General features: G+C 38.7%; 2 protein-coding genes across 2 annotated transcripts; both read left to right on the plus strand.

Moving 5' to 3' along the window:
- Positions 1-610: 610 nt before the first annotated feature.
- crsp7 (cofactor required for Sp1 transcriptional activation, subunit 7) lies at positions 611-6,121 on the plus strand. The gene is made up of 3 exons (XM_055032555.1): positions 611-892; positions 2,572-2,646; positions 2,725-6,121. The coding sequence occupies exons 1-3, from the start codon at positions 821-823 to the stop codon at positions 4,408-4,410; spliced, it is 1,833 nt and encodes a 610-aa protein (XP_054888530.1). The 5' UTR covers positions 611-820; the 3' UTR covers positions 4,411-6,121.
- Positions 6,122-10,553: 4,432 nt separating this feature from the next.
- cnn2 (calponin 2) lies at positions 10,554-20,383 on the plus strand. Its single transcript, XM_055032566.1, has 7 exons — positions 10,554-10,835; positions 15,519-15,640; positions 15,742-15,808; positions 16,034-16,171; positions 17,738-17,854; positions 18,350-18,496; positions 19,162-20,383. Exons 1-7 carry the CDS (start codon positions 10,779-10,781, stop codon positions 19,465-19,467), a joined length of 954 nt encoding a protein of 317 aa, XP_054888541.1. The 5' UTR covers positions 10,554-10,778; the 3' UTR covers positions 19,468-20,383.
- The last annotated feature ends 4,881 nt before the right edge of the window (positions 20,384-25,264 follow it).

Below are 25,264 nucleotides of genomic sequence, written 5' to 3' on the forward strand. Positions count from 1 at the left end.
CCTTAGTCAGAGGCTTCTTCAGATTTGCTGTAAGATTGACCACTACAGGGGATCCTTTCTGCCAGTGTGAACAGTTACTATTTGAAAGATACTTAGATGCGTTACAACTTTAATTTCCCTTCTGGAAAAATTGAAATATCTTTTTTATTGATTTGAATGTAATTTGAGGCCCATTTTACAACTTACTTCATTCCCATGTGGGCCCTAAAACTAAAAGGTGAATAGCAGTGGGTCTTTAGTCATAGAAATTGCTACAAAATATAACACTATGACAGGTTAGTAAGATAATGTCTCAAAACACAGTCACACTTAGTTTTTGAAATCTATTTGAACTGTTAGGAAAAGGTAGACATTTGTACTTTCTAATTCAGTTTAGCACCTTTATTTAATTAAGTTCTAAAACAAGTAGCAACTGCAATATATTAAAAGCTAATCTCATTTGTATTGAATATTGTATATTATAGTTTATTATTTTTTTTATAGGGGCTCAATCCTGTTGATGGCTGTGTGGACGTTTACTTGACTACGTAAAGACGTCACTGCGTAGACTTCGTATCCCAGCATGCAGCAGGAGGCCGTTGAGAGATCCAGCAGCTGGTAGTTGGAAGAACGCCGAAGCAGGCAGGAGCCAACGGCCAGCAGAGCCTACACATTTCCTCCTCCATGTGAGATAAACTGAGCCGTTTACCTCGCAGGCTACAGAAAATATGCTGTTCGGGCGCCTGATGTGTTCCAGAAGCGAATTTTGAGTCTTCATAGTCAGCCGGCTTTCATTTTGGAGGATTCCTCCCTCCATCCTCCGGATCGCAGCGAACAGGCAATGACAACGGTCTCAGCAACCCCGCAGCAGATGAAGGACCGGCTGCTGCAGGCCATTGACAGTCAGAGCAATGTGAGGAATGCTAAAGCTAACCTTAGCTTGTTTATCTAGACCTTGGCTAATGCGACATAGCAGTTTACATCGTAGACGGATGATTTGTTTTTAAAAGTAAAGGCTCGGCAGTGCAGCCGATACCGACGTATGGAGTGTTTCAGAGACAGGACGACACAGGGGCGTCTGAGTTGACAGCTAGCTTTCAAGCTAATTTAGCTGCAGCGCTGCCTTGATTAGACATCTCCCGTTACATACCGATAGCATGCTAACTCTTAGCCTAGCCTTAATTCCACAGCAGCTTTAGAACATACAGCGATATGAAGCAATGCAGTCGACTCATTGTATCAGTATGTGCCAATTTCACCCAAACATTAATTAGTTATATATCCGGTACATAGTTTAAGTTGTCAATTCTTCACTAAATGAGGTCGAAACTAAGAACTAGCTCAAAATGCTAAAGCCTGGTTTTAGGAAATAGTCGGGTCCTTCCTTCTCAACTAAGTTGAATGCTAGCTGTAGCCTGTTCCCTTAATACAGGTATGTCCACCAACACTGTCTGACATTAGTGAACACATATTAAATTATTTTAACGGTTATTAATATGTTCCTCCTGTAATGGCTCAAATACTATACTGTGATATGGAGGTTTTGAAAAACGTCAGGATTTGGAGCTGTCACTTAGCCATACTTGCTTTGCAACGTCGTTCTGTCTCTAAAGCATTCAGTTTAGCTCATTTTGTCCCTGTCTGGCTGGTGCAGTTACTCACGACTCTTAAGAGATTTAGGTTTGTCCAAACATTGAGGGCTTTCTACCATTTTCATTCTGACTTACTGGGCCGAGTATTGGGATTAATAATACTGTTCACTCCGTTTTCTCCAAGTGTTACAGCTTTTATTTAGCAATACAGCATTTTCTTAGAGATATGTTAAAAAGACATTTGTAGCCAATTATTGATAAGTGTAAAGCTGACTTGATATTAATAAAAAAGACCATAACTATTTCTTAGTTTTTCTGCAGTGAGCTGTCTCCTATTTTGATTTGAAGCAGAGGTGAACAAATGATTTTGGAGTTCACATTTTGATTGTCTTCATCAACTTACACTGACATAATTAGCAATGTATTATTAATAACTGTAAACATCTGAAATTCAGTGAATATGTTCAGGTTTTCTCTCAACTCTGAGATTTCTGGAAGGCTGCCAACATTTCCAAATTTGATATGTTCAATAACAGACAAGGCTGAGAAGAAAAAAATAAAACAGAGCAGCCATACATTATAATTCAGAGCTCAAAATGCTTTTTTGCTAATTTCACTAAACTTCCCCCCAGGTGTGTATGAATTGCCGTCTTTGTACATGTAAAAACAAGTGGGAAGGAGCAAAATGACCACCACCCATGTAAAAAAACGTTGTTTTTTTTCTTTTAAATTACTTTTTAAAAACCTTTGCGCTTCCTGTGACTGAATCACTTAAAGCGTGGAAAGTGCTTGCTAGTGCTTAGTTTTGGTGCGTTTACTGATCTGAAATGGATACGATTTTTGAGTCGAAGGTTAACTTGGGGCTGATCACACTGAAAGTGGACATATTCCTGTTACAGCCCATTTCTTGTCAGATCTTGACCTTTTATCTGTTCCTTTTTATTTTCTCCTTCTTCCCTTCGTTTTAGTTAAATGCACTGTTTACATGTTCTCAATGCAGATACGCGATATGGCGGTTGTATTGGAAGTAATTGCTTGTCTTGAGAAGTATCCAATTACCAAAGAAGCTCTTGAGGTAAGACTTAATATTTTATCAACAAGTTATTCATGCAGTCACATCGCAGTTTAATGTATGTGGTTTTATGTTTTGCAGGAAACTCGACTTGGAAAGTTAATCAACGATGTGAGGAAGAAGGCCAGTAATGAAGACCTTGCAAAACGAGCCAAGAAACTGTTAAGAAACTGGCAAAAACTGATCGAACCTGGGCCGACCGGGCCTGCCAGCGTCCCCGGATCCACTAATGGCAGCTCTCACCCCTGCCGGACGGAGTCCTCTCCACCAGACCTTTCTGTCTCTGGGAAAAGCGTCCCTGAGGTGAAAACCAGAAACGATGTCCACAACACGTACTCGCCGAAAGCTGAGAAATCAAGCAGCCGTAAGCGGCGAGCGGAGCAGAGAGACAGTGGGGTGTACTTGCCTGAGAAAATCTCCAGGATGTCATCGTACGACAATTCAGTTTCACCGCCCACCAATGGAATCGCAGGCAGCCCAGAGACCCTTCTTGACCAGGAGGTCGTCCCGTCTCCTGATAGAACCCGAATAGACAATCTTGAAAACGACAAAGTTAACAGGATTCCAATAAATGCTGTCAAACCTCGGCCCAGCTCTCCTGGAGCGGCGAAACCACCTAGCACTTCCTCTCTGATAAAAGTTGCTGTGATGCAGCAACAGGCTCGGTTGGACGAAGGTGGAGGAGGTTACCAAGCCAGAAGTCCCCGCAGCGTCACTTCCAGTCCCAGGAGTGCTAAGCAAGACTCTGTATCTAAGCGCTCTTCAGCATTCGCAGCTAAAGGAACGCCAATCCCAAGCCCATCTTCCAGAGACTCTCCCTTGCCTTTTTCTCACTCTGTGTCCTCCCCAGGACCAACGTCTTACACAGAGAAGGTGACGCATTCTTTTCACAGGTCTTCAGTGCCGCCGGCTGGTTCATCAGATATCCCGTCTCATTGCCCAAGCCAAGACGTTTCTGCAGTGCTGGAATCCCCATCGGTCTCCCCCTCCCCACTTCTTCCTCAGCTGAACTCTGACCCACACAGATCAACGTTTGAGGGAACCACAGCTGTGTCTGACGACGTGGATGGGACAGCGGTACAGAACTCTGAACATAAAAGGAGAAAGTACAGGCCAAGGGACTTTTCTGTGAATTTGGACGGTCAGAAAGTAGAGGACTCAACAAAGCCTGTGAGATTAAAAGAACGCAGGATAACATTTGACCCTGTCACAGGCCAGATCAAACCCTTGGTGCATAAAGAACCTTCTCAATCAGAAGATGTCCCCACGCCAGACCCCGCAGAGTCCCGGCAGAGAGCCCAGAGTATCGTCCCACAACCCACTGCCACCACCTCGGCCCCCGGCCCTAGTCTGGCCCCTGGTGCCGGCCCAAACCCCTTCCACCAGACCAACTGGAAGGAGCTGTCTCGGAACGAAATCATCCAGTCCTACTTGAACCTTCAGAGCAATGTGCTCACCTCCTCAGGGGTCCAGGCCCCCAGCGCACACTTTTTCATGTCTGAGTATCTGAAAAGGGAAGAGCAGGAGACCAAGGACTCAAGGACGAGCCACGTCTTACAGACGGACCGCCTGACAGGGGACTTACCTGGCGTAAGTCGAGACATCACAGAGGACGATTTGGACAGGATACACACACAGAACTGGCCCGGTGTGAACGGTTGCTACGACACCAAGGGCGCCTGGTATGATTGGACAGAGTGCATATCACTGGACCCTCATGGGGATGAAAGCAAATTGAACATCCTGCCATATGTTTGCCTAGACTGAGAGTGTTTGGGAAGGCTGCTGTTTCTTTTCCACTCCTTTTTTTTTGTCTCTCCACAGAGACCAGATAGTTCGATCATATTTTTTATTTTATTATTATTATTATTTTAATTTTGGTTTTGTTTGTCCACTGTGAGTTTGGTGAGAACCTGACCTACTAAACCCTCCTCCCCGACGCTCGTTCTGTGAAAATCTCTTTAGACTTTGGTATTAAAAAGCATAATAATTGAAAGAAAAGTTAAATTTGTAATATCAAGGGCTGTTTCTGTTTTGTTTTGTTTTTTTAAACTGAAAGAGACGAGGTCTGTGTTGCAGAGTGCTGCTGCTATAGCAACGAAGGGGGTAAAAGAGTGGGCAGCGTTATTTCTCCCAACCTGAAACGTCACTTCTGTTGGTGTGTGTCAGTCGTCGGTAATGGCGTTTCAGGCTGAAATAACGCTCCTGCTTTGATTTTGTCTCTCTTCGTTCCTGATGGAGGATTTGCAGGATCCGGGGTTTGAACGAAGAGGGGAAGGTTTAGGTTTGGCTGTTCTGTCCAGACAACATGCTGGTAGAGTTCACTTAGCACAGTCGGCGCTGAACGTGTCCAGAATATTCAAATACTGGAACATATTTAGCAGTTACAAAAGGCTTTATGTGAAATATAGAAAGTAAATTATAAATTTCTTATGTATACATCTATTTATTTTTTACCATTTCATTTATGGGATGTTCTAAACACCTTTTCCAAAAAAAAAAAAAAATCTAGATTCTTTTTTATTTTGGTTTCAATTACAATATTGTCATCATGAATCTCACCAACTTTTTTTTTTTTCTTTGTTTTTTTTAGATTGGCTAAATATTTCTGGTTAGGGACATTCCAAATCAACCATCCAGCAACTTTAACTCTTTCTTTCTGTGTTATTAGATTCTATTCAGTGTCGGGGCACACATTTCAAATGGTTTAAAAATGCTAATTACTCATTCAAAACAGGTCAATGGGGGGCAAAACCAATCTGTAAGGATGTGTTCAAATGCACAAACCCATTTAGTTATCTCTGAAGACATTTGCCTTCTGAAGTTCTGTCTCATTTAAGTGAACCAACCTAGGTGAATGTATAGGTCCCCACGTGACTTTCCCAAAGGTCACCTAGATATCTGCAGGGAGGATTCTGTTTGTATCCAAGTCAGTGAAAAGGCATCAGGATCAAACATTCTTGGAATTTCTCGTCCAATGAGCAGCAGTATTTGATTTGAGTCCAGTTTAAAAACACCACTCGCTCCCACACTCACATGATTTCAATCAAGATCGGCCTCTGTGTAGCCTCTCTATTCATTCATTCTTTAGTTTTTTGTTTTTTTTCAGTTTTTTTTCTCTCTCTTCCCTACCAATGTGCCTTGGTAAAATGGTAAGTCTGGATTTGCTTCTGCATTAAACATGCCTGTCGGTACGTTAATGCGCCAGCATTCAAAGTCCCATGATCGAAGCGCCCCCGCCCCATGGTACGTGCAGCGATTTCTGTTACTTTTGTACACAGTGATCTGGGGAAAGGTGAAGTTTTCACCAAGCTGTAGGCAATGGTAAAAAAACAAACACACACACAACAACACAGCTGGCAATAAAGGACAGATGCTACCACAGGTTAAGAATCTGTTTTCTGAAGTTCTGACTGGGGCGTTTTTTTTGTTCAGTGTTTAACATCTCTAAATTGTTTGAAAAATAAATGATTTAAATCCTCAATTTCCTCACCTGGTTTGTGGCTATTTTCCAAGGTTGGTATGGCTCATGGAGGTTCCTGTTTTAGTGATGTGTTTTCAAATGGAATGGTATAGAAGCACGTTTCTGCCATCCTGTTAAAAAAAAAATAAAAATTCATTATAATGCGATACTATCGCATTATAATATGATCGTATCTCAAAAAAATGACAAGGTATTATTACAATGAGATGTTATAATCTCATTATTTTTGAGATAGTATCTCATTATTTAGAGATAGTATCTCATTATTTTTGAGATGGTATTTCATGATTTTGAGACAGTATCTCCTTATCATGAGATGGTATCATTTTAAGGAGATACTATCTCACTATAATTAGTGTCTAATGTTTCTAAAAATAATGAAATTATCTGAAAATAATGTGATAGTATCTCATTATCATGAGATGGTACTGTTTCATTATGAGATACTATCATAAAAATGAGATAGTATGTCATAATGAGATGGTATTTCATGATACTGTGATGGTATCTTTTAATGTGATATTATAATAAGATGGTATTATCTCATTATAATGAGATATCTCACTATCATGAGATATCTCATAATGAAATACATAGTGATATCTCAATCTCATGTATCTAAAAAATTATGAAATAGTATCTCATGTAACTCATAATAAGATGGTATTATCTCATTATAATGAGATGGTATTTCATTATAATAAGATGGTTTTATCTCATTATAATGAGATGGTATTCTGTCATTACAATGCGAGGGTATTATGTCATCATGAGATGGTATTATCTCATTACAATATGATGATATTATCTCATTATAATAAGATGGTATTATGTCATTATAATGAGATGGTATTATGTCATTATATTGAGATGGTATTATGTCATTATAATGAGATGGTATTATGTCATTATATTGAGATGGTATTATGTCATTATAATGAGATGGTATTATGTCATTATAATGACATGGTATTATGTCATTATAATAAGATGGTATTATCTCATTATAATAAAATATAATGATATAATAATACCATCTTATAAATACATACATATATAGACAGAGAGGTTAGGGTTATATATATGTATATGTCAGGCCTAGCAGGTTTCTATCTGCTGGTGTTTGGTTCTGGGCTCTGTTCTCTGGAGAACTGTGTGTCACAGCTCTTCTGCAGTCCCCCAACCTTGCCACTATCCCTGTTTTTCAAAGATGTTTTCCTTCCACTCAGCCTTCAATTGTTGTAATTGCAAGTGGCATTTTATAAGTAGATAGCTTTTTCAGCAATAGCCACAAATATGTTTTTGACTTGCTCTAATATTAAAAAAAAAAAATTATCATAAGCTATACGTCACGATAATATTTTTTTAAAAAGTGAAACACTTCACTGTGTCATAAATATGAGTCTTTGAATAACTGAAGTAATTTCAAGGCTGCGCAGTGGTACACTTAGTAGCACTGGCTGTTTTAGTATGAAGATTCTGGGTTCAAATCCTGATCGTGGGTCTTTATTGAGTCTGCATGTGTGGGTTTTCTTTTGGTTCTCTCTGGAAACTCTTACTTCATTCCAAATTGAGCTCTCTAAATTGTCCTGTGTTGCCCTGGCAACCTGTGATATTCTAATGAACTCAGATGATCCTGTTCTCATCATTTCTTCCTTCTGGTAATTTTAGTTTTGAATATCAGTCGTAAACAGCATTAGATCGGGAGCCCGTGTGGACCCTGCAATCTTTTTTTATCTGAACTCTGCTTTCAGTTAGGGACCAACAATGACTTCTCTGAAAATATTTTTTGATGATGATGGTGAAAGCTGTAAAGACATTGGCTCAGTAAATTGGGTTGTTCATTTGGTTGAGCTCACAAGCATGTGGAAGAAAGTTGATTACTTGTTTAAATTTACTTTCAGTTACAGCATGCATGAAATGCAGTTGTGTCCTGTCTGGGGTGACCATTCTCTCACCTGTTGATTGCAGGATAAGGGTGTAAGATAATGGATGGATGGATGAAAAAGCTTATAAATTTACTAACATGTTTATTAAATGCTTTTCAGTCATTTACAAAATACTGGTGTAAACATAAAAATGATCTCATTCGGTTGTCTGCAAACAAGAAACGAGACCAAGCAATTCAGGAAGTGAACTGTATTTGAATTATTCAATGCTCCTGGCCCCCCGCCCGACTGGCTGGGGGACACTAAGCAGCTGCTAAAGTTCACTTTTGCCTTTGGTCGGCTGTGCTTATCAACCAAATACCAAAGCAAATCCCTGTGTTAGATTATTAAAATGACGCAGTTCGCAACCCAGTCAATTTTCATACATTTTTAAGAACTTTACCACTAATTCTGCAAAGCTACATTTTTGTTTGAACCCACAGTGCTGAAGGTTGATCTTTTGTCATGCATTATTATGGACATATACCCCGTATGTCCAGAAGGGTGTGCAAAAAGTCTAGTGTGTGTCAAAATGTGTTATGTAAGCAGTTATTGCTCAGTGTAATATAAATTTAGTTGGAAGAACTAATATGAAAGGTCACACAATCTATCAAGATGCCAGATGTAATATATATATAAAAAAATCCTAAACAGCCATTAAAAATGAGCTCTGTGTGTCTGACCTTTTTATGACCACTGCTTGCCCTTTGAGACTCAGTTTGGTTGCTTCATCATGTCACACATTTAAACTCTTTTCATACTATCTGACGTGGATATCTGGATGTGTAATGATCCTCCCTTCCTGTGACACAGTCAACTCTGAGCACACCTGGATGACATCATCAGGAAAACAACTGTGTCCTGATCATGACCACACAGACACAGAGAAGCTCCACCTGCTGTGAGTTCAGAGGCCAGACAGTCTGTAATAAGTGCAAGTTGCTTATTATTATTATTATTATTATTATTATTATTATTATTATTATTATTATTATTATTATTATATGAGTTTACATGTGAGTCCTCAGAAATTAAGCTTAGATTACTACCTGATAAAGCTATTGGGGTCAGTCTAAGATCGTCCATCCTTTTCCACGGAGTGAGGATGAAGTTGTGATGTGATTTATATTTGTCATATTTATCTAATTTAAATGTACATGTTTTTATTCCCAGATTAAGACACTGGTAAGTCTGAAAAATGTAACACCTAACAGCACATCAGTACTTTTGAAAGTGCTGATGTGTTTACGGACATCAGTATCCTGGCACGCCATCTGAAGCCAGACGTGATGAACCCTTCGGCATTACGTCATGCCAGCAGCTTGCTATCTTCACTGCTTTAAAAAAACTATTTTCCCCTGTGACTCAGAAAAGTGCGACAATCCGTCTCGTCCGCTGCACGTCTGGTATGCAGGGTGGGCCCTATGGATCACTCCCCCATTCAGGAATTTGGGAAGTTTCCTTCCATATAAGGACTTTTCGATATAAATCGCGACTAGAGGAAGAGAAGGGGGAGGTGGAGCCAAGGATCGATTAACAAAGTTAAACCAAAGAGTACACAAAGCAGCAAGAGAAATCCTTTCTTAATATTTGTGTGGAAACTTTTCAAACGACCCCTTAATAATTCCCACAGAAACATGTCTTAAGCTGAATTCGGGATTTGTCAACAAACTCTGACCTTCGGAATGGAAATTACGACTTTCTTGGGTATCTTTAAAACTGTATTTTCTCTTTAGGAAGGTGGAAAATCCACGTGCGTAACTCGTAGAGAGTTACGGCTAATGCTAAAGTCAAACATTGCTAGCAAACTGAACTTCTTAACCCCGAGGCACGTTGCTAATGAACAGGTGTGGTTGTTAAGGAAAAGGTTTACGCCATCTTATTCAAATAGATTGAAAACCCAACTTACTATCGCACTCATATTTCTTTCCTTAAATGGTATTATTTATCATATTGTACGTTTCGAAGCATCCTTATTATCCCACAGGTGTATACATACATACATACATACATACATACATACAAACATACATACAAACATACATACATACATACATACAACATACATACAAACATACATACATACATACATACATACATACATACATACATACATACATACAAACATACATACATACATACATACATACATACATACATACATACATACATACATACATACATACAAACATACATACAAACATACATACATACATACATACATACATACATACATACATACATACATACATACATACATAGGTTTGCGAATGTCTTAATAGCCCTTGAACTTGATTCAAAATATTTTTTACAAATGTTTTCTGACCACAAGACAGGAATCTTGCCTTATCAAATTATATAATCTCGTGCTCATGACGTATTTAATTTAAATGTAGCTTTCTATAAAAGGAAGAAATAACCAACTTTGTTCAGGCTCCACCCAATAAAAATCCACCTCCATGTGGTGGCTCAAATTGCCCCGGTAAACCACACGCAGAAAGAAGCAGGCGGACTCAGAGCAGGGAACTATCTCTAGATTTCTCTTTGACTGTTGAACCGTGGGAGCGCTCTAATTGGCGGCCGTAAAACGAGAGGAAGTAGTTTGATTCTCTTCGGGGTGTCATTGGCAGAGACTGTCGAAGATAATTAGATGCAGTTTTGTGTTCAGACGTCGGTGTGTTCCTTTTAATTTATTTGAGAAAAGAAGTGACAACAGTTCAACAATGGCTTCCTTCAACAAAGGTCCTGCCTATGGGTTATCTGCAGAGGTGAAAAATAAGGTAAGTGCGTTGTGTGTAATGATTAAAAACTAACTCGTAACAAAGTTTTCTTTCCGTTATTTACACGTGTAAGTTTTCACGGAACGCGAGTCGCGAAGTCACCTGGCCTCCATTTTGCCACCCGCGGCCAGGTTTAAAGGTGGATGTGAAAAGGAGACAAAAGCCTGGCATAAAAGTTAATTTAGCCTTTTTCGCTTCTTGTTGTCGAGAAACTAAACTCTTTAAACAACTTGAAATAAGTCGTAGCATTAAGATATTGAAGTTAAATCTCCTTGTTTTTCGTGTTTATGAAAGTAAGTCTTAAAACCCATGGGCGTTGCCCTTCGTGGCAACCAAGTTTTGTCGTTGTGGCAAAAAGTTCCACCGCTTCCAGCACTTTCTTCCCCGCATGCAGCAAGCCGCCCCGCATTGTGACCCGCATTAGCAGATAATGTAATTCACCCATTAGTCTGTTATGAGTGTCCGTCATTACCCTTTGTAAAGTGTGTCTCTTTCTCTGAGATCGTTTCTCTCTCCCCTCCATTCAGTGCGTTTCCGTGCTGTTGGTCGTCATTTAACTTCTTCTCTGCGGTCATATTTCTAACCTCTGACTCCCTCTGAGAAAATGTCCCCGTGTCTGTGAAACGCTGAACAGAATGGGCCCACTAATGTGTAACCTCAGCGGCCTTCATGAGGGAAGCTCCTTGTTTATTCAAGGCAGCCTGCATACCTCTTCATCTGAATTTGGCTTCACTTCGGTGAAGTTCTGTTTCACTGCTTTTAAGGAATCCGGACCATCAGATCTTGTGAAATCTAAAGTACTCTGGAAGATCAGACGCGGGCGGGATTATTTTTTTTACACTAAAGGCCATTATCAGTGCATTTTTTTTTGGGGGGGGGGGGGTATGATGGTCCTGCTTTAAAACTGTAGTTGTGTCAAATCTGGGTTGAATTAATCAAGTAAGCTTGGCATCATCTGAAAACCCATCACACTATATTTCTCTCGTTTTGGTTTGAAGACCAGTACTCTGTTTCTTTCTAATCCAACCACAATATTTCTTATGGGACTCCTAGATTTATTAAAAGTATGCCAACTATATTATATGAATGTATGTTATATTGCTTTAAATAAAAGTGTGAGTGATGACCAACATAGATAACACTAGCAGAAAATCTGCCCCCAACCCCCATGAGGCCAATCTGATAACAACTTCCTGGAGGTTATCCCAGGAATGCATTGTTGTGCACTAAATATACTCTGTAGAGTAGGAGACGGTGACTTGGACATAGAATTTTATTGCAACATTTAGTGGCACTTTTATCAAGGCTCTCGTAGAACAAATTGTGTAACAAATTGTAAAAATCAAATTTTCAATAATACTTTCAATTTAATTCTTTATTTAACATGATTGATTGAAATTCACAAAGACAAATTAAAATTATTTTTAAGTTAATTTAGTTTTTCTCCAGAACTGTCAATGATGACCTGTAACTGGTTGTTGGTTCTGAGGACTGAGCTGATACAAAATGATTTAGATTGTGATGACAGTATTGAAATTTAAGATGATTGAAATAATGTAAAGTAATCTAGTCTCTACTTGATGTTTTTAGATTGGAACTATAAGTTTCAAATCTAATCCCTCTTAATTCCTTAGAAGCAGTCTGTTTGAATTCAGTCGGTTTGAATTCAGTCGGTTTGAATTCAGTCAGTCAGACACAGACTTCAGTGCTGCTGTCAGCTCATGCTGGAAATTTGGGCATGCTTTTCATCATGTAAGGAATTTAACACGCGTGTAATTATTTCATCCCTGGTTGTCCACATCTTTTTGTTTTAATGACTGAACCAGGCTGTATAAGTTGCACTTGTTGTTGTGAAGACCGTTTAGTATTTTTCCTGTCTCTTTCCAAAGACTATACCATACCTCCACATCCCTCTGATATTTTTCCATCTGCATTCTTTGGATGTGGCCTTGTTTGGGAGAAGGGGTCAAAGCCCCCCTCACCGTCCCTCCCTCTTGTCTCCAGCAGAAACTGTGAATTTCCCTCTGTCTCCTGCTGCCTCTCTCCTTACTCATTGCAGTGGCATTTCCTTTCATAACTCAGAAATGTGAGGCATTTAAAAGATGAACAGCCGTTTTTCTCAAGTTCACACATTAAAGGTAATTGGCGATGTGTTTTTTGAAGGAGGGGGTTAAAATAAAGCATGGTGTAAAACTTGAGCATAGTGATGACGTTACCGTTGGCTACATTTAAAGGAAGACTACCTGATGGCTTATTTGGGATTAAAGGAATCACACCAAAGTGGGGATCTAATTTCTCTTTGTTTGGCATTGGTAGCAGAATAAGTTTGTGGTTCTTCAGACAATTTTCTCCATGGAACAGCAGATGAAAATGGGATATGAATGAGAAGTTTGGACCATTTCTCTTATGAACTTCCTTAAACATACAGATGACTTGTTCTGTGAGAAGTTTTGTCTGTTAGCTACAGTAACCTTTTTGTTTATTAATGCAGAAGGTGTTCTCTCTCTGGATCAGCATGTAGACTTCTGCTCCTTGTTGCCTCATTGAGCTTTTTTTTTGTTTGTTTTGTTGTTTTTTTAACTCTAGTGCTGTGGGCTAAATTCCTAGTGCTCAACTTGTCACTGTAAATTACATCTTCCAGATTCTTTGTGGGCAATCCAGCTTGCCACTGTTGTCTTTAATAGGTGGCTATCTGAAGGAAAGGAGTTTAATTAGAAAGTAGCTGTTCCTTAGAGTGCAGCCAGCTGTGAGCTCTTCGGTGGTGTTGTTGTTGGGTCTGGAGAGACTGTGCGCACACACACACACACACACACACACACACACACACACACACACACACACACACACACACACACACACACACACACACACACACTATTCAACACCTTCACTGGGGGAGAAGAGGTGTTGATCTGTTTCACTCTGGGTCTCACCTGTTCTACTGCTCCTGTCACTGCAGACCAAACCACTGTTTATGTGACCACAGTTGTCTTCCTGCAGGCCAAACACTGGCTGCTGTTCTCCTACTTACCGTCTCAGTGACAAATGAAAATCTTAGAAATCAGTAACCACTCACACTCCCGCCCCATTTTTAGCAACTTTGCTTTCTGTGGTTCTCGGGAAAACAGAGCAGCTTAGCAAACAGGAAATTAGTGTGTGTTGCGTTTTACTTTTATTTATGCGACAAACCCCTCTATGATCACTGCTGTGAGCAATGAGGCAGACGTCTTAAAGGGACAGCATTATGTAAAATGCTGTCCCTTCTTGATGTTGTCTCATCAAAAATACACCTGGGGTGTTTGAAAAATGCTTTAATCTCCATGGCAGCTGGGCAAAAACGGCTGGTTGGACCTAGCCCCGCCCTCCAGGTGCAGCTACTTCTCGGAACAGCCGAGAGCCCAGACCCTCTGGATGAAGCAAAGTGTAGAACAAGGAGCTGGTTTTTCCAGCTACTTACCAGTACAAAACTAGTAAAAATGTTATTAAAGGGTTAAAGTCATGTTGTGATGACTTTCTTTTTAAGAGAAAAGTTTTCAGAGAGACAGTGGCCCAATTGTAAGGCTAAAAAAAAAAAAAAAAAATATATATATATATAATTTATTTTTTTTTATTATTTTATTTTATATATATAGGATTTTATAACTGAAGTTAACATGGTTACTTTGCCATAAAGTGATGCTGCAATTCCCTCAAAGCACATTCAGATACAAGTCGGTTCCTCCAGCTGATAAATTTCTTAAAAATGTATTCAAAGATGAGTGATTGGCCAGAGAACTGCAAAACCAGAAAACCTGAGACCACACACTAGGAGACAAAAGTTGTAGGTATAACGGGTTCGATCGTGCAGTTGTATGTGATGTCCAGCCACACAGCACACAAGCTGATTTCTCTCACCAACATTCAGATTCCAGACAAAAACCCACCAATATCATACGTGATTTTAGAGTAAACAAATACGGCTGACAACATGGAAGCAATAGCGATACTTTGTGAGCATAAAAGATGTAACGAATAGAAAAGGCGATAAGAGTGAATAAAAGAGCCGCAGCAAATAGAGCCAGCGCTCTGTTTGCTGCACAATGCTATGGAGACAAGTTATGTTCTTTATTTTTACCTTTTGTGTGTTTGATTGTTATCTGTTAGATCATTTAATCTTCATTAGTTAATTAGTATTTGCTGTTTTAATGTTTACAGTTGCATTGAGAACAATGGTCACAAAATAATGGCTACAAGTCCAGTTAACTACATTTAAAGCCAGGCATTAATGAATATTTTACTACTGACGATTACAATCTACCTGTAAAGCACATGGCTAGCGTCAGGTAAAGTCCTGACTGAATGACTAACCTTATCATTATAACCTATCTGTCACATTAAGGATGAACAGTTGAAAAGTTTTTGGGTTTATCAACTACAGAAGCAACTTTGCTCCAACTTCTCTCTCCTTGTGATTTCTGTAGATATTCTTTGCACAAAATCTTGAATGAACCGCTATGATGTTTCCACATATTGTCTCCGTTGTCCACTGCGCTGTGTCACTTCAGGGCAGTGTGAACGTAGCCTACTGGAAATGAATGCTTTTAATCTGCTTACAAATACAAAATCGGAAATTAATGCATTTACTGTTTGAAAATCTGGAACTATGTGAAACACATATTTGACCTCTGACCTTTGCCCGACCAGATTGCACAGAAGTATGACCCTCAAAAAGAAGAGGAGCTCAGGATCTGGATCGAGGACATCACCGGCTGCCCCATTGGACCAGACTTCCAAAAAGGCCTGAAAAATGGAGTCATTCTGTGCGAGTAAGTGGTGCTCCCATGAGTCCACCATGCTAAACCTTAGGAGTCTTGATTTTATTTTATTTTTTTAACTTGATAACTTGAAATGATCTTCTTTCCTCCAGCCTCATCAACAAATTGCAGCCAGGCTCTGTGAAAAAGATCAACCAATCGGCTCTGAACTGGCATCAGGTGAGTTACCTGGCCATTAATCTGCTTTTGTTTTGAACCACTGCAAGGAGTGGCTCCTCCACAGAACACAAGGCTGTTTGTTACACAGCTACAGACAGCACTCCAAGTCATGCCTTGTCATGATGGCTTCCTGCTGACTAGTTGTAGAACTGGCTTTTTATTAAAGTAAAGAAGTCATGCAAACAGTGTAATCTTGAATAAATATTGGATTTGGTGTGGTTCTAGCTGGAGAACCTGACCAACTTCATCAAAGCCATCACAAAATATGGCTTGAAGCCTCATGACATCTTTGAAGCCAATGACCTGTTTGAGAACGGCAACATGACACAGGTCCAGACGACGCTGCTCGCCCTCGCCAGCATGGTGAGTCCTCAACTAACCTTGACAGACACCTTCTACACACATTATGTCTTACAGCGGGTCCTGTTTAGTTTCAGTCCATGCTTCAGTTTAGTGTTGGATCTAAAGGCTAACATTTAGCCATCTAAATTTCAAGTCTATAAGACTCCTGTGCCCAGATTAATTTTTTTTACTTCTTTTAAATTTTGAGTTTGTTCTTTTAATTTTTTAATTCTAGTTAGAGAATTGCTGTGCCAAAAATAAAAGATGGTGGTGCAAACCCACCTGTTGGAGCTCCTTTATTGCCCAACATTCAACCTTTTCCAGTGAAAGGACAAAAAGGCTCATAAAACTTTCTTTGGCTTAGGGAATTAAAATGAATACATTGTTACTTGAGCCATCAGCTCATTAAGAAGAGCCTTTATTTAAACAGATTAAGGACAATGACATGACTAAGCAAATGGTTGGCTTAATCCTTTTGTTAGTAACCAATTTGATGCTGACTATACAGACACATTGCAATGTGATGTCACATGGCAAGCTCCCCCCAGTTATGCTAGCTTGACTTTGACAACCTTAACATGTAGCAGTGCTTGAATTCAGCATGTTTTGTTTCAGGGGAAAAAAAGGCAACCCACAGGGTAACTGACTGATCATCAGCAGAGCAAATTAGTTGCTGCTGTCTTCAGATGATCACTTTTTAATAATCGCTAAATAAACATCAAGTCTGAAAACACAATACTACAACAGACTGAATGTTGTGTTCTTTGTGTGGGAAGCGTTTCACAACAATGCAATTAATGTATTGGGATTAATTGCAAAGAAATATGCAGTCAATTGCTATAGCAACAAGTCTGTGTGATGCAGCTGACACCGAAAACAAGAAAAGAAAAAGAGTGTAAATGGCTTAATCTTCAATACTTTTTGTGTTCTTTTCCCATCCCTGTGGTGCTATGTAACCATGGCAGCACGTAAAGTTGCAGTGGCCCACGGCTCTCTATTTTGGTGCTATTCTTTTTTTTTTTTTTCTAGTAATTTTTCTTTAAAAAATACGGAAATCAGTTTTGTTTTAAGTTTTTTTGCCTGACTTTGTGTGATCACAAAAATATAAAAAGCTGGACATATTGCATAGGCTAATTTGTAGGGAGGATTAATATTCATTACAAAAGCAATTGACTCTCATGCTAAAGCAAATAAACATAAACATATATATTAAACATAACTTATTAAATGAGTATATGTTGTTTTTTGTAATTCATAAGTCTTAAATCTGTATCACAATGGTGTAAAATGAAACCTGCGGGAATTCTATTAGTGGTAATCAACTTGGTTAAACATAAGTACAGGATAAACCATTTTACAGTAAAGTAGAATTATTTTCAACTTTAAAGACATTTTTATAATGGATGTTGGAGTTCAGATGTCAGCATTGTAGTAATCAGAGAATATGGCAGTAGTTTTGATTTCTGTTTCATGGCTTTAATGTCTCATTTGTTGTTGTTTTTTTTTTTTGTTGTTGTTGTTTTTTTTTTCCTCTGCTATAGTATGAGTGTAAGAACTCCTTGAACAGTTTTCTTTGTCCTCTGCCAGGCTAAGACAAAGGGCTGCCAGTCCAGGGTGGACATCGGCATCAAGTATGCAGACAAACAGGAGCGGATGTTTGACGAGGAAAAGCTGAAGGCTGGACAGTGTGTCATCGGCTTACAGGTGTGTATCAGTTAATAGCACCTCCCTTATTTAGAGTTGCTGTTTCCCATGACTGAATGCATATTGGTATGCAGTGACTGTTGCTGTCTTTGGAAAACAATCTACATCTCAGTCTAAATTTTCTCTTGAGATTTTTGTAGAAAATATTTGAGCTGCACAGTGTGAAACTAGAAAAGCTACTGACTTCATAAACAGCCTGTTTCAGTAGCTGCTTTGCTCATTGTTCTGGTAGCGCTTTTGTTTATTGCTTTGTTGCTAAGGAACTTGACACTTGGGCATAAATGCTACCTCAGTACTGCAAAAACGTGATCTGCAACTTACTGTTTTCAGCATGCTTGGGTGCGGTGTTGCAACGACAGCTGACTGAAACTTTGAATCATGTATTAATGGATTAGTGGATAAACAAGCCTCACATTTCTCCACACTTCAAATACTGCCATAATCCAGCCCATCCTGTCTGCTTTAGCTCCTGTATTATTCCCTTCCTGTCTGCAGATGGGGACCAACAAGTGTGCCAGCCAGGCTGGGATGAATGCATATGGCACCAGGAGGCATTTATATGACCCCAAGGTTCAGATCCAGCCCCCCATGGACAACACCACCATCAGCCTGCAAATGGGAACCAACAAGGGAGCGAGTCAGGTACTGCATCACTGCCTCATTGTGCCACTGCTCTTGGGCTTCAGGAGACGTGAGCATAGAGAAGAGGGGGTGGTATTACCTAAAAATATGACATATGATCATATTCCACATTTTCAACTTTTTTTTTCTAATTGGGTTTGGCCAAACAAACCTAATTAGTTTGTTTGGCCAAACCCAAATTCCTTCAAAACAGATTTTAAAAAATTATTTTCCTTTAACAGTCACCAGAATTAAAAATATTTGTAAATAAATGTATACAAAATCACACAATATGTTTTTGCACAATACATAAAATTCTCAACAAGGTAAATATAAACTAATTTTTCCCATCAAAAAAAGTGTAAATAAAATACTTAAGTACTCAAAGGAAACACACTGCTTGTGAACTTAAGGTTTACAAGATGTTCATGTTGCCTCCTGAAAACTAAGTCTTGTTTTCAGTATTAAAGGAAATCTTCCTCTTAAAATTGCTCAGCACCAATATGTCGCATAAAACCTGCAAGAAGTAAAAGCTTATGCTCACTTCCTATTGGTCAGGCACTTCAGTCACTTTCATTTCTTTGTCTATTTTACATCTCCATTGAAGCAGCAACAGTCGGTGTTCTGGTTTATAATTTTATATTGCTGCAGCCTGGATAGAAAATGTTGTCATGTTTTTCCTCTAGGCTGGGATGACCGCTCCTGGGACCAGGCGGGCCATCTATGACCAGAAACTGGGCACAGACAAGTGCGACAACAGCACCATGTCCCTGCAGATGGGGTACAGCCAGGGAGCCAATCAGAGTGGCCAGAACTTTGGTCTGGGACGGCAGATCTACGACTCCAAGTACTGCCCCAAAGCCGGAGAAGTCCCCAATGATCAGAACGGCGCCGGCAGCGGACGAGAATACTTCCCCGACTACCATGATGAAGGTTACCAGGGTTACCAGGAAGAGGAGCAGGTGTACCATGACGATGGGACAGATTATTAAAAGAAGGTCTGTGATGTTAGACAGCATGGAGGCAGGCAGACGGTTTTTTATATCCACAGGATGTTGAGCTGCTGTTTCAGGTCCCATCCTTTTTTAGTATTGTATGAATTTGTCGTTAGCTCTAATTGATACACATATCATGATGAACTGTATTTTTGTGATTCATCTTTTTTTTTATACGTAATATCGTGATTCCACCTGAAACCAATGGTTTGACTTGGTTTATTTAGCAACAAAACGTTTTGTGCCAAAGTTCCAAAGTTGGAATTTGTTGTCTCAAAAGTAGATTTTTGTTTTGTGTTGTTTTTGTTACATGAAGGGAGAACCCCTGGCTTTCTACATGAAACTAACTTTGGGTAGTTTTTAAGATTCCTATAATATGTAATTTTTGGGAAAATCCCTGTTATATCGGCAGTTTCTATAATGGCTGCATCATGTTGACATCCATTCCTGTGAATACGACTGTACATTTCTGTGTTATACTGTCAGTATGTGTAGTCCAGTATTGGTCATTGACCTGAGTGAAATCACTTTTTCAGATGAGGGATAAAATACAGATCTTGTTGGAAATGTTTTTTTTTTTTTTTCTATTCTTACAAATGCCTTCCTTTCTTATCTTTAGTGCAGGAAAATTTTGTTTTGTTTGCATAACCAGTCCAACTGGACAAATGTTTTTTTTCTTTTGGATCACAGGCAGCAGGAGTTTCCAACATTCCAAGCAAGAATACTGGATTTACTGTTTTTCAGTGACTGTTTAAGTGAATATTTCATGAACAATGATTGACATGCGAACAATCCTAACATTGCTTAATCATTTATGATGCTATTTATGCTGAGTCTGAACAATGTTTGCAATATTGTTGCCCATAGAGGAGAACTAAACATGTGAAAGTGGTTTAATAAAATGTATACATTATCTGTGGTCTTTTTTTTTTTCTTTCTTAATTTCTGACCTCAGGTTTTTACCCAATAGTAGGAAAAACTGGAATGTCCTGTTGCAGCACAGCCTCCTAACCCTGCACTTCAAGATGCTTGAGTTGCTTATTTTGGCAGGTCTTGGGCTGAGTGATTTCTCTAGAAGATAGTGAAACTTCTTCATACCAGAGTGATCTGCCACCAGTTCAGTTCCTCTAACACTTATTGCAGCATAGCTGAACAAATGGGTACATGGCTGTGAAAAAACATCCTCTCAATTTCTTTGTCAAGCTGGGCTGCTTCAGATTGCTACTTTCTAGATAACTGGAGTAAATGCCAGGGGTGAAGCAATTGATAGTTGAAATCATTAATTTAGTAATTAACTTGAGTAAATGTAGTCAATAAAAAGTTCTCTGAAAGAACACTGATCTATAATTAAGCCAAAGCAAATGTTTGTATCTGCATGGGGATAGATGGAATCGTTTCCTGATTTAAGAAATTTAACATATAACAGTAATTAATGTTCTGGAAAATCCATTTCTGAGGTTTTGAGTCTCCATTGATTTAACGAAAGGAAAAAACAAGGAGCAGAAGGTGAACCAGGCTACAAGTATTGGCTTAAAAGCATATAAACTCATCCAAGAGATCACCAAACACAACTACAACTCTGCAGGCCTTCCTTGACCTGGTCAAGACCTTTGGACTATAGTATTTTGAGAAGATCCATGAATTGTGTCGGATGCCAACATTAAAACATCTGAGCTTCCTCACTGTGCACATTTATTCACAGTTGTTCGGTGATTTATAAACTACCAGCAGTATTTTAAAGGCTATTCTTTCAGTGAAATACTTCATAACTGGGCGACTGTGGTTGTGTGGCAGAGTTGTCGTCTTGCAATCGGAAGGTTGTAGGTTCGATTCCAGCTTCCTCCTGCCACATGTCGATGTGCCTCTGGGCAAGGCACTTAACCCCAAATTGCCTACCGGTCTGCGTATCGGTGTATGAATGTGTGTGTGAATGGGTGAATGTGACTTAAGTGTAAAGCGCTTTGAGTGGTCAAAATGACTGGAAAAGCGCTATATAAGTTCAGTCCATTTACCATAACTGGGCGATCTGCTCTATCTTCCTGGTTTTCTTCGCAGTAACGTTCTTGATCAGTATTCTGCGGCTGGAAGATTTATATTTTTAGGCAGACCTGTAAAGACACTGCTGCAGTAATCAATGCAACTAAAGATTAACTAAAAAGAGATAAAATGGCTCAAAGATCAGAATACCTCATTTTGGACCCATGGGCATTATACTTCACACTGAGAATCTCTGGTCAGTTCTTATAAAGACGGGCCACCATAAGTCAGAATTTGGCCAAAAACATATGTGAAGTGAATTGAAGAAGTTATATATATGTATAAATCAAAAAAAGTCCTCAAAAATCTAAATACAAACTATATAGCAAAACCTTCAGCCATAACCAGACTAATCTTTCCTGTTAATTCCAGCCTCTGAAACTGCAGAGTCATCTCAGGACTTCTGCAAATTACAGGTCTGTAACTACAGTGGATACCTGAAGTGATACAACTGAAAATAGTCAGCCTTCAGTTCTGCTCTGCTGTATCCCCCATTACCCCCTCCTGTCTATGTCTCGTTTTTAATGGCACTTCATATCCCACTACACTTACATGTCTCTGTTGCATGTCAACAAAGAGAGTAGCATTTCAAGGCCATGTCCTAAACAGTTTAGTTTAACTATCTGTTGGAATATTTGGTCTGCTTAGATCATCCATCCATCCATTTTCTGACCCTTAACCCTAATGGGGTCAGGAGTCACTGGTGCCTATCTCCAGCTAACGTTCCCGGCGAGAAGCCGGGTCACCCTGAGCAGGTCACCAATCTGTCGCAGCTGCTTAGATCAGTGACTATATATTTAAACAAACCTGTATGATGATAGAAAAAATCTGAGGACAATGAGCTGCAGAGAAATCTTATACAGGAATAAGGAAGTTGAATTTAAATGAAACCTAGGAAACCATCCAAGTCCATCTTCTTTCTGGTTTCATTTAAGCAGATTCCTGAAATTTCAAGATAGTTTCCTGTTACGTCCAACAGGGCACAACATATTTAAGGACACAAAGGCAAAGAAGATTTTAAAAAATCGTTTTATTTTTAAATTCCCTTGATCTTTTCTTTTTCTCTGCTTCAATTTCCTGTGAAGGAAAAAAAGAAAGAATTAAATATCCTCATTTCTCCGTGTCCCCCAAAAAATAAACATTCCAAAAGTATCAACAGAAAGGTGGACCTGGTGATCCGGTCAAAAAGAACGAAACGGAACAGCAGGGGGCCAACCCCACACAGGGCCGTCAAGCCCCGGCTAGTACCGACTATAAAGGAAAATAATCGACTGAAACAAAAGAATCGAAAACAGGACAACCGGTCTCACCAGGCCAAAATGATCACAAAACGAAAAATAAACAAAGGCTAACAAAAATACCACATAGCAGGCTGGAGACGTCAGCTGCGGCTGCAGCCGCTGGAAACGTGCGCGCCTCGTCAGGACGCATTCCAGGTGTTGGAGGCGGAGCGAGCGGCAGAGCGGCAGAGCGGCAGGCGGGTGGGCGGCGCCCAAACTTCTTCTTTTTGTTGAGTTTATTGGCTTTTGGCAACAAACTTCTAGTAACATTACCGCCACTTACTGGTATGGAGTGTGGTTCACATTGGCCTATCGCTCTCTCTATATATACTGTATAGTACTGTATATATACATACAAACTTCTACAAAATGAATATATCCTTTCTATACCTATATATATATATATATATATATATTATATATATATATATATATAATATATATATATATATATATATATATATATATATATAATATATATATATATATATATATATATATATATATATATATATATATATATATATATATGTATGTGTATGTATGTGTATATACATACTTATATACATACTTATATACATATTCATATTCTACTCATCTATATCAGACACACATTGACCAACATACCTACTATAATCAAATTCTACTAAATAACTTAGTTTTCTTTAAAAATCGAATAACTATTTGTATATGTTTACTCTCCAAATTCTTCCTCAAAATATCTTCTAAATTAATTTTTTCCTTAATACTTACAAACTCTTTCCTCATACAACTTCTCTCTCTTTCATATTTATTTCATTCTAATATAACATGTTCTATTGTTTCATATTTTCCACAATCCTCACATTTACCCGTAGCATGTATTCTAAAAAGTGTATAGTTACGTCCTGTATGCCCAAATCTTATCCTTGTTATCGCTCTTTCCTCTTTTCTATTTCTTCTTTCCTTTCTTCTTTCTCCTACCATCTTCTGAATTTTATAAAATTCTGTTATTTCTTCATCCCACCATCAGTTTTTCCTTAATCAATCTCTTTCCTTCAGCTTTACTTGTTTTAACTATGATGCCAATAGGGTTTTGAATTGCCCACTTTGCTATTTTATCTGCCCTCTCGTTTCCTTCTATTCCAATATCTGCTGGAACCCAAACAAAATTACCTATCAAACCCATACTTTGTATTCTACATAATGTATGAAATATTTCTAATAAAATGTCCATCCTACTATCCGATTGCTTATTTTTCAAACTTAATAATGCAGAGCTTGAATCTAAACAAATTATAGTTTTTAATGGTTTTATCTCTTCTATCCATTGTAAAGATAATAATATTGCCATCATTTCTCCTGTGTACACTGATAATCCGTCTGTAATTCGTTTTCCTATTTTTATATTGAATTCTGGTTCTATAAAAGCTATTCCTACTTTTCCAGTTATTTTTGATGCATCTGTATAGATTTGAATATAATGATAATAATTGTTTAAATGTACCTGTACTGAACTACTATCAATGATGAAAGATTTATCCTGTTTCTTTTCCATTATTGTCATATCTACTAATGCTTCTGGTAGAATTCATGATGGTATTACTGATGTTGGTGTTGTATGACTAATTTCCAAACTACTCATGTTAAATTCTTTTATTTTATTTTTAATTGTCCATCCAAGACTCCCCATTTCTTTCGTTTCTTTTTCCCAACATGGTTTTAAAATTTTCCTAGTTGGATGATCCAAGTTATTGCTTTGTAAATTTAACCAGTAATTTATTTCCAATCTTATTCTTTTTAAATTTCTCCCATCTCTATTTCCATTGCTGCTCTTGGTGTGGTTTTAAATGCTCCAGTACATAATCTTAATGCCTGATGTTGTATAATGTCTAATTTAACCAAATGTACTTTAGCTGCCGAACCGTAGACAATACACCCAAAATCTATGTTAGATCTTACCAATAGGTTTCCATCTCTCAAAATCTTTACCATTTCAACATCTCCAATTTTCTTTTTTATTTCTCTTGATACCACAATGGGGCTGATGTTATCTTGTCCTTCCTCATTCTTAAGTTTTAATATTATTTTAAATTCCTCCCGCACAACTTTCCTCCTAACTATCCTTTCTTCCTCTGAACTACTTCCTTCCAGTTCTCGTTTACTTCCTTGAATATCACCAATTCCCTTTCCTTCATCTATTTTATTTCTTCCATGTCCTCTCCCTCTTCCTCTCCCCACTGGCGTCCACCCATCAAAATCCACGTCTTCCTCATCTCCTATCTCCATTACCAACCAAACCATTCACATACCAGTTTATGCTCAATCCTCCTTTTCCAATTTCGATATGTTATTTGTTTTCTCCCCTATCGACTCCCTTCACTTTCGAAAAACGGCGTCGCTGCTTCAGAGTGAATCTCCTTCAGTTTAGGAGTACTCCCGGCTTTATTAACTATAAATTAATTACCAAAGGAATCATCAATACGCTAAAGTATATT

The sequence above is a fragment of the Poeciliopsis prolifica genome, unplaced genomic scaffold (assembly GCF_027474105.1).
Source record: "Poeciliopsis prolifica strain line A6 unplaced genomic scaffold, Auburn_PproV2 SCAFFOLD008, whole genome shotgun sequence".
Lineage (NCBI taxonomy): Eukaryota > Metazoa > Chordata > Actinopteri > Cyprinodontiformes > Poeciliidae > Poeciliopsis > Poeciliopsis prolifica.

What these genes read in the sequence shown, in the direction of transcription:
- crsp7 (XM_055032555.1), top strand. Translation starts at nt 821, where the DNA reads ATGACAACGGTCTCAGCAACCCCGCAGCAGATGAAGGACCGGCTGCTG. An exon ending in CCATTGACAGTCAGAGCAAT is followed by an intron (nt 893 to 2,571) that starts GTGAGGAATGCT and finishes TTCTCAATGCAG; the next exon opens with ATACGCGATATGGCGGTTGT. An exon ending in TTACCAAAGAAGCTCTTGAG is followed by an intron (nt 2,647 to 2,724) that starts GTAAGACTTAAT and finishes TATGTTTTGCAG; the next exon opens with GAAACTCGACTTGGAAAGTT.
- cnn2 (XM_055032566.1), top strand. Translation starts at nt 10,779, where the DNA reads ATGGCTTCCTTCAACAAAGGTCCTGCCTATGGGTTATCTGCAGAGGTG. An exon ending in CTGCAGAGGTGAAAAATAAG is followed by an intron (nt 10,836 to 15,518) that starts GTAAGTGCGTTG and finishes TTGCCCGACCAG; the next exon opens with ATTGCACAGAAGTATGACCC. An exon ending in AATGGAGTCATTCTGTGCGA is followed by an intron (nt 15,641 to 15,741) that starts GTAAGTGGTGCT and finishes TCTTTCCTCCAG; the next exon opens with CCTCATCAACAAATTGCAGC.